Source organism: Mustela erminea, chromosome 1 (genome assembly GCF_009829155.1).
Source record: "Mustela erminea isolate mMusErm1 chromosome 1, mMusErm1.Pri, whole genome shotgun sequence".
Taxonomy (NCBI): Eukaryota; Metazoa; Chordata; class Mammalia; order Carnivora; family Mustelidae; genus Mustela; species Mustela erminea.
This window is the reverse complement of record NC_045614.1, coordinates 14,902,907-14,911,232: the sequence shown is the minus strand read 5'-3', so window position 1 is coordinate 14,911,232 and position 8,326 is coordinate 14,902,907. Positions and strand designations below refer to the sequence as shown.

General features: G+C 60.2%; 1 protein-coding gene across 3 annotated transcripts; it reads left to right on the top strand.

Moving 5' to 3' along the window:
- The first annotated feature begins 270 nt into the window (after nucleotides 1-270).
- HOMER3 (homer scaffold protein 3) lies at nucleotides 271-7,741 on the top strand. Of its 3 annotated transcripts, none has more exons than XM_032316520.1 (10): nucleotides 271-373; nucleotides 2,123-2,204; nucleotides 2,284-2,440; nucleotides 2,682-2,813; nucleotides 3,955-4,062; nucleotides 4,871-4,992; nucleotides 5,466-5,622; nucleotides 5,947-6,054; nucleotides 6,148-6,234; nucleotides 7,258-7,741. In XM_032316520.1, exons 2-10 carry the CDS (start codon nucleotides 2,191-2,193, stop codon nucleotides 7,447-7,449), a joined length of 1,077 nt encoding a protein of 358 aa, XP_032172411.1. In that variant the 5' UTR covers nucleotides 271-373; nucleotides 2,123-2,190; the 3' UTR covers nucleotides 7,450-7,741. The 3 variants fall into 3 exon arrangements, with proteins under 3 accessions (XP_032172411.1, XP_032172419.1, XP_032172428.1); XM_032316528.1 differs by having other exon boundaries at nucleotides 285-373; nucleotides 2,039-2,204; XM_032316537.1 differs by lacking the exon at nucleotides 271-373 and adding an exon at nucleotides 898-1,057.
- The last annotated feature ends 585 nt before the right edge of the window (nucleotides 7,742-8,326 follow it).

Genomic DNA, 8,326 nt, shown 5'->3' with positions numbered 1-8,326 from the left:
GTCCCTCTTCCCTGGGACTCCTTCCCAAGGCCGGTCCTGTCCCGCCTTCCTCCCGGCTTCCGCCCCTCCCTCTCCCCCTCCCCCCCACTGCGGAGGGCCGGCAGGGGGCGCTGCGGGGCGGCCTCGGCAGCCCGGGGAGGCGGGGCGGGCGGCGGCCGCGTCGGGACCGGCCGCGATGGGACCGGAGGCGGCGCGGGCGGCGGCGGAGGCGCAGACAAAGGCGCGGGCGGTGCGGAGGGCGGTGCGGAGGGCGGCGCGGAGGGCGCGGGCCCCGGAGCCAGCAAGCGAGCGGGGCGCCCGGCTGCGGGGAGTCGGCGGCGCGGGGCAGCACCCGACTCGCGCCCGGACACTCGCGGGGCGCCGAGCCCGCAGGGTGAGCCCGGCTGTCCGAGCCTGCGCCGGGGACGCGGGGGGCCCGAGGTTCCAGGACCAGGGGGAGGGCGCGGCGGGTCCCCGAAGTTCCGCACGGGGACGCTGGGGGCGGCTCGGGGAGCCCCGAAATTCCGGGGCTTGAGAGGGCGCGGGGGCCTCGAAGTTCCGGAGTCGGGGTCGGAGAGGGCATAGGGCGAGGGGTTCCCAAAGTTCCGGACCGGTCGTTGGAAGAGGCTGCGGTGTCCCCGACGTTCCCGGCCTGGGGTAGGGAGGCGGCGCGAGGAGATCCCGAAATTCCGGACCCGGGGTTGGAGAGGTGGCAGGGAGTCCCCGAAATTTAGGAGTCGGAGGTGGCGCGAGGGATCCCCGAAGTTCTGGACCTGGGGTTGGAGGAGGCGGAGAATGTGTCCCCGAAGTTCTGGGCCCGGAGTTGGGGGGCGTCGCGCGGATCTCGGAAGTTCCCGGGTCGAGGGTGGCACTTCCCGAAGTCGGGGCGCGTATTGGGCGCCCCGCTTCTGACGCGGATGGGAACTCCTTCCTTACTGAATATCAGGCCCCCCGGACTGGGGCGCATGGGGTGGGGCTTCGCCCCCACACGCAATTGGGGATCCTGGGCACCGGGCGGGGTCGGGGCCTCCTCCGGGAGCCCCGCGGGCCGGCGGCGTCCGAGGCACATGACTAGTTGGTGAGTAACTTTCCCCAAAGCTGCAAGTCGCGGCAGGACCTTCAGGGCCGGAAGGGCCTGTGTTTCTGGGACCCCTGCACCCTGGAACCCTGCTTCGCTCCAGGACCTGCTCCCAACCCAGGCCAGAGCTGCCGCCCCTCCCCCACACAGGGACTCCGGTTTCAGACCCTGTGACCGGGGCAGCAGCTGCCCAGGACAGGGTGGGGGGGCATCCCTCCTCTGACCCGAGGAGGCCCCTCCGCGGGGGGCCTCCCTTCCCCCACTTTGCCACCTCCCTTCCCCCTGGCCCCTGCTGGTCCTCTACAGATGCCCCGGGTGCAGATTTTGGGGGCACAGAGATGAGGGTCAGGAATTCTCTAGGACAGCCATTCCTGGTGTCTGTGGGGTTGTGACTAAAGGCACCAAGAGGAGCTGGGGGGCCCCTTCTCCTAATCCTTGATGCCACCCAGCCCAGCCCTATTGGGATTGAGTGGGTATGGGTGACCAGGAACTGGGCACCGAGATAAACTTGTTTGGCTACATCTTATCTTTTTAACTAGGCTGGGAGCTCCCTGGGGATTTGGACTCTTGACTCCAAGGTGTGCTTCTGCCCTACAGTGGAAGTTGAGGGGTCCCCCTGTGGATTCTGGGGATGGGGGACTAGTCTCCCAGTAGGCGCCTGGTCCTGCCCCACATATGGATGGAGATCCTAGTTTGGGGAGTGATGAGTGAATGTGGCAGAAAATACCAAGCAGGAGTTCACCTTGGCCTTCTCTACCTACCCCAAGATTGAGGGGGTGTCACTGGGGGTTCAGTAAACAGCATGCTGAGAAGTTTATGCTGGAATATCGAAGGCCACCTGTCTCCTCTCAGAGAGCCATCTCCTGCTCGGCATATGTGGGGGCTTCCTCGATGGAGAGGGACAGGGTCTTTTTGCTCTGAGTGATCTGCGGATGCCCTTACCTTTTTGACTGACGTTCTATGAATGGTGTACCTTGGCAGTGGATCCTGAGGTTGGACCCGCTTGGTTTCCTTAAGCCTGTCCTGGAGAGACACTCACAAGCCCCCTCCCCCCCCCACCCCCAGAGACTGAGCCCGCAGCTCCTGCCATCCCTCTGGCTGCTTCTTGGAGCCCACCCAGCCCAGCCTGACCAATGTCCACAGCCAGGTGAGCCTCCACCTCCCCAGCTTGGCCCTGAGTCCCCTGGGTGCTGCCCAGCCCCTCTGAGAATGCTCTCCCCCTACAGGGAGCAGCCCATCTTCAGCACACGGGCGCATGTGTTCCAGATTGACCCAGCCACCAAGCGGAACTGGATCCCCGCGGGCAAGCACGCACTCACTGTCTCCTACTTCTACGATGCCACCCGCAATGTCTACCGAATCATCAGCATTGGGGGTGCCAAGGTCCTGGCAGGGCTTGGGTGGGGTGGCAGGCTCCTGGAGTTTCAGGCACAGGCCTGGGTCTGGTCATTGCCTTGCTGTGTGCCTGGGGGATTGGGGTTGGGAAGAGCCCAGAATCAGTCTCCCTCCTGCAATGGCTCACACCAAGGATCTCCCAGGAGCTAATATAAAATAATACCCTGGGGGGTTTCATGTTCATTATCAGTCTCATCAACCTTGAATTTTGTGTGTCCCTCCCACCCAGGCCATCATCAACAGCACTGTCACCCCCAACATGACCTTTACCAAAACCTCCCAGAAGTTCGGGCAGTGGGCAGACAGTCGCGCCAACACTGTTTATGGCCTTGGCTTTGCTTCTGAGCAGCATCTGACCCAGGTGGGCTTGCAGGGTTCCGTGGTGGGACGGACAGGGCTGGGCCTGGGTCTTCTCCCAGGTTCACTGGGGCCCCTGGGCAGGTGTTGCAGGATGGGCCTCCGAGTTAGACAGCCCTTCCTGGTTCCCTGGATCATGTCTCGGCGGGCCACCTACTCCAATTTGGGACACACCCTGACCTTTTCTGGGTGCCTGGGACGGGCTGAGAGTTCCCTCACACACCCCAGCACTCACTCCCTTCATCATCGCCTCCCTCCTCCCTGTGCTGTCTCCAGACTTCAGTATTGTCTCATCCCATTTCCCTGGATGGATAGTGCATTCTGATTCCTAATGAGATCGTGAGGATTCTCTCGCTTCTAGAAGCTTTCATTTTCCTTTCAAATTTAGGTCTTGAATTAATTTCTGTGGGTGATATAAGGCAGGAGTATTTTTTTTTTTCCCACTGAGTATTCAGTGGCTGTTGGACTGTTTTTGGAAATAACTTCCTCCCTCCCCCGCACCCGCCCCACCAGTGAACGGCACTGGCCCCTTTGCCCCAATCAAGTGACTGTTTTTCTTTAAAATTTTCTTTAAAATTTCTTTTAAAAAATTTCTTTAAAAATTTATTATTCAATGAAAGAAATTTATTTTAAAATGAAAAACAGCGTATCCTACCCACCCTACTTGGAAAACTGGTAGCGTGGTAAAGGTAATACAGTAGGAGAACAGGGCAATTTACATTCTCCCTGGGCACAGGTGCCCTCTCGGAGGCTCTGAGCCCAAGACTTGCTTTTTCTTTGTTATAAAACGATATATTCACAAGTGTCCCGGGCACTAAAGAGAGCACCTACCTGAGGCTCTCCTTGCTGAAATAAGCCAGACTGAGAGGAAAAGGGGAGCCCTTTCTCAAGGTGGCTCGGTGTACTCCACTTCCGTGAACATCCCACCCCCGCCACCATACTCAGTCTGCTCGCTGGGACATTTTCCAAGCCTTCTTCCAGTTCATGAGATGAGAGGATATGCGCGGCTCCTAAAGTCCCTTCCAGAGTGACAGGGCTGGCGCTGGGTGGGGGTGACCAAGTGGGGCCCTGGGAGAGGGGGCTGGGCTTTCTTTGATTGTTTGTTCTGCTTCTCCACCACCACTCCCCCCCCCACCCCGCCCCAGTTTGCTGAGAAGTTCCAGGAAGTAAAGGAAGCAGCGAGGCTCGCCAGGGAGAAATCTCAGGATGGGGGGGAGCTCACCAGTCCAGCCCTGGGGCTCGCTGCCCACCAGGTCAGTACTCCCTGTCCCATGCCTCCTAGTCCCTCAGCTGCTACTGAGCGCCCGGGTGCTGTGCAGGTACCCGAGACCAGTGCTCACAAATCGGGTCCAACTAGACCTACAGCAGGAGCCTTGGGGGGAAAGTGTCAGGAGCACGAACGACCTGGGGGTCTGGCTAGGCTTGGATCCCTGAAGGCCTGGAAACCAGCTCAGATGGCAGAGTAGAAACCTGGAGGTTGAAATAGCTAAGTAGCAGCAAGGTGGCAGAGTGAAAAACTGTCCTGGGAGCCTTCCCCCATTGATTTATTCAGCAGAATTTGCCGACCACCAACTGTGTGCCAGGGAAAGAGAGTTACAGAGATGAAAAAGCAGGCTCCTGGTCCAGGCAGTGAATTCAGCGTGGAAGAGAGCTTCCCGTCTGAATCTTCAACTCCTGTTGAAATTTGGCCCCAGGGAAGGGTAGTGCCATCAGAGGATAGCACGGAGGTTTCACTTCACTCCCCCGACCTTTGCAGATTTTGAATATCTCAGTGGGTTTATTTAGACTAGCCTGCCTCAGGTGTGCTCCTGGGACTTGATGAGAGCCTAGGCAGGCAAGGTGGGGGTACAGCTCGAGGAGCTCTGGCCCAGGGGTCATGGGGAGCCATAGAGGGGGGATGAGGAGAGGAAGGGCGTACTTGCATCCCAGAGCTTCAGAAAGGACTCCTGTCTTCCGTCACAACCCCAGTAACATCAGCCCTGATCCCAGCCATGACCTAACCAACCTGTCCTTTACCGAAGCCGGACCCCAGTGTGACCGCGCTTCTGCCCATACCCTTAGGTGCCCCCAAGTCCCCTCGTCAGCGCCAACGGCCCCGGCGATGAGAAACTGTTCCGTAGCCAGAGCGCGGACGTCCCCGGCCCCGCGGAGCGCGAGCGGCTCAAGAAGATGCTGTCGGAGGGGTGAGGCGGGTGGGGCGGGCATAGTGCGTGGCGGGACGGAAGGCGCGGAGAGGAGCTTCCTTGAAGCCGGGGGGCGCGACCGGCCGCGGGATCTCACTGTGTACCCAAGGCCCGGGGAGGGGAGGGGGCTGACTCCGGTCCTGCGGCTTCTGGAGCGGACCGCGCCCCTCGAACACGCTCCTCCTTTGACCACGCCTTTTCGGGGCTGACCCTATCCCTACCTCGTCAGCCCCTGGGGACTAACCCTGCCTCAGCCACGCCTCCCCGACCCGCACCCGGTTCTGAGCACGCCCGGATGGACTGACCCCGCCCCCGACTAGACCGCGCTCCCCCGGGACGTCCCCCTGTGGCCCCGCCCCCAGCACGGCCCCATCCCTCGCGCCGCCCCGCCCTGTTCCCCCCTCCCCCAGCCCGCCCCTGCCCCCTACCTGTGCGGCCTGGCCTCGCCCCCGCCAACCCTTGCGTCCCTGCAGCTCGGTGGGCGAGGTGCAGTGGGAGGCCGAGTTCTTCGCGCTGCAGGACAGCAACAACAAGTTGGCGGGCGCCCTGCGAGAAGCCAACGCCGCGGCCGCCCAGTGGAGGCAGCAGCTGGAGGCCCAGCGCGCGGAGGCCGAGAGGCTGCGGCAGCGGGTGAGGGGACCCCTTGGAGAGACCCCAGGTGGCCCAGGTAGCTGGGGAGCCCCTGCCTCCGCATGTCCTATCCGTCCTGGGTTCACTGCCTGGCCGTGTGATCTCTGCAGGTCCTTTCCCTGAGCCTCAGTTTCTTGTTCTGTATTATGGGTCTGAGAGAATGCCAACCTTTGCCAAACCCCCTAAAGTCCTCCCCGCTTGGAGGTGGTACCCCCAATCAGAGGGGGCTGAGTGTCTGGGGTGTGATTGAGCAAAGGACAGATTCCCCACGGGTCAGGAGAGTGCAGGCTGAGGTGTCAGGGTCTGACTTTCCTGTCCACACAGGTAGCTGAGCTGGAGGCCCAGGCAGCCGCCGAGCAACCCTCAGCCAGCGAGAAGGAAGGGAGCCAGGCACTGGAGCAGCTGGAGGCATTAGTGCAGACAAAGGACCAGGTGAGCAGAGGGAGTGTCCCTGGGCTTCATCTTCCCTGACCTCCTAAAGGGGAGCCAGGACCCCCAGAATAGACCCTGGGAACTCTTCTCTAGGAGATCCAGACGCTGAAGAACCAGACCGGTGGACCACGTGAGGCCGTGGATGCCACGGAGCGGGAGGAGACACAGCATAAAGTGCAGGTGTGTGTTGCTATCACGGGACAGGGTGTCCCAGCCCGCCCCCTCTGTGGGACAGATCTGGGGTCTTTCCTTCCTGATGGGTTCTGGGCTGCTGTATGCCTCTCCAAGCCTCAGTTTCTTCACCTGTAAGTGGGGTCAGGAAGAGATTTACCCAAGGTTGTAAAGGATTAGGAGGACCCTACGTTGCAGCCAGTGTTTTGTGATAGTTATTAGTACAATGGTTCATTCTTTGACTAGGCAAGAAATTTTTAAAGAGTTTATTCATTTTTTTGACATAGAGTATGGCAGTGCGGGGAGGAGGGCAGAGGGGGTTGGGAGAAGCATGCTCCCTGCTGAGCAGGGAGCCCAACATGGGGCTTAATCCCAGGACCCTGAGATCACGACCCAAGCGGAAGGCACATGCTTAACCAATTGAGCTACCCAGGTACCCCTCAACAAGCAATTTTTGAGTCCCTGCTGAATTGCCGTGCTTGACCCCATCAAGCCCTCAGGGTCAGCAGCCTGCATTTGAACCCAGGTCTGACTGGTCTGGCTTTCACTGAAGACTTTTTCTGAGAAATGTTCATGGGGAATGTCCCAAGTCCAGCAGGTGAAGATGTTAAAGGATCTGGGGACCCAGAAGAGACAAGTTGGGGAAATGCTTCCTCTTGTCTTCTGGGCAGAGTACTCAGCCTGTGCAAAGGCCCTGAGGTGGGGAGAAACTCAACATGTTCAAGGAACCACAAGGAAGCCAGCAAGTCTGAGCTGGAATGAGCAAGGAGGGAGGGATGTGGATTTTGTTCCTAGCCTGATGAGTCACAGAAGGGTCTTGAGCAGAAGAGGAATGTGATCAGTTCTATGACCTTTATATTGGCCAAGGGCTCAGGGAGTGTCTTGGGAGAAGCTGCAGGGAGGGTAAGAGACAGAGGGGGCATGGTCCAAAGTGGGGTCTGATGGGCTAGCACTCAGATGCTGGATGCCCCAAGCAGGGCTGGTGACCCTAAACTTGTTGGGCCCTAAATCTTGTCTACCGTGTCCCTGCAGGACCTGGAGACCCGCAATGCTGAGCTGGAACACCAGCTGCGGGCAACGGAGCGCAGCCTGGAGGAGGCGCGGGCCGAGCGGGAACGAGCACGGGCTGAGGTGGGCCGGGCCGCACAGCTGCTGGACGTCAGGCTGTTTGAGCTGAGCGAGCTGCGAGAGGGCCTTGCCCGCCTGGCTGAGGGCACCCCCTGAGCCTGGCTGCAGGGTCTGTGTGGGAGCCGTGGGAGCTGGGGGCCTGCGGGAGCTGGTTTCAGACGCATGATTCCCGCCTGGAGCACGAGGCGGGCCGCGGGCGGCACAGTGGGCCATTCACCCTGGCAGGGACCGGGGGGCCCAACTCGGCCTGGGGAGGACCCGGCCACAGTGCCCCAGCTGGCCTTGGCCACTCACAGCTCAGGGGCTGTTTAGGGGGCTTTTCATTGTGTAGAATTTCTAGAATCCCCAGGGCGTGCGCTGGCGCCCAGATTACATTTCTAAGAGCGGCGGTGCGTGTGTGTGTGTTGTGTGGACACCCGGGCATCTAACCGCCGTCACTGCACCCTCTACCTGCTTCCTCTTGGAGGCACCTCAGCAACCCACTTGCCCGTGAGAAGAGTAAGTTTCAGAGTCCAAGAAGCACATCATGCCACAGGGCCAGGAGTCCAGCTCTGCCCAGCACAGCTGTCCCCACTCCCTTGGGCTCAAATCCTCTTGTCTGGACCAGTTTGCCTTTAGGTGTCCCCTGGTTAAGTACCCCTCCCTTTACTCTGGCTACAAACCCCAGATTCTGGTGGGCAGGTTGGGAAGCTTCTAGAACATGGTAGTGTTCACTACACACAGGCGTCATGTGACTGAACCTGATAGCCACATTTGGAGAATGGTGTCCTTGCAGTGCCCATTTTCTAGATGAGGAAACTGAGGTCCACAGGGGGCTTCTCAAACCCAAGGTCACCTGGCCAGAATGGCCAGCACTGTAGTTGAAACCTTTGACTTGGCCTGATGGGAATGGAGGACTGGGGTGGGGTGGGGGGTGACATGATATTCTGGGGGCCTTGGGAAGCACCAGCAGCTGAACCCTCCTCTCCTGCCC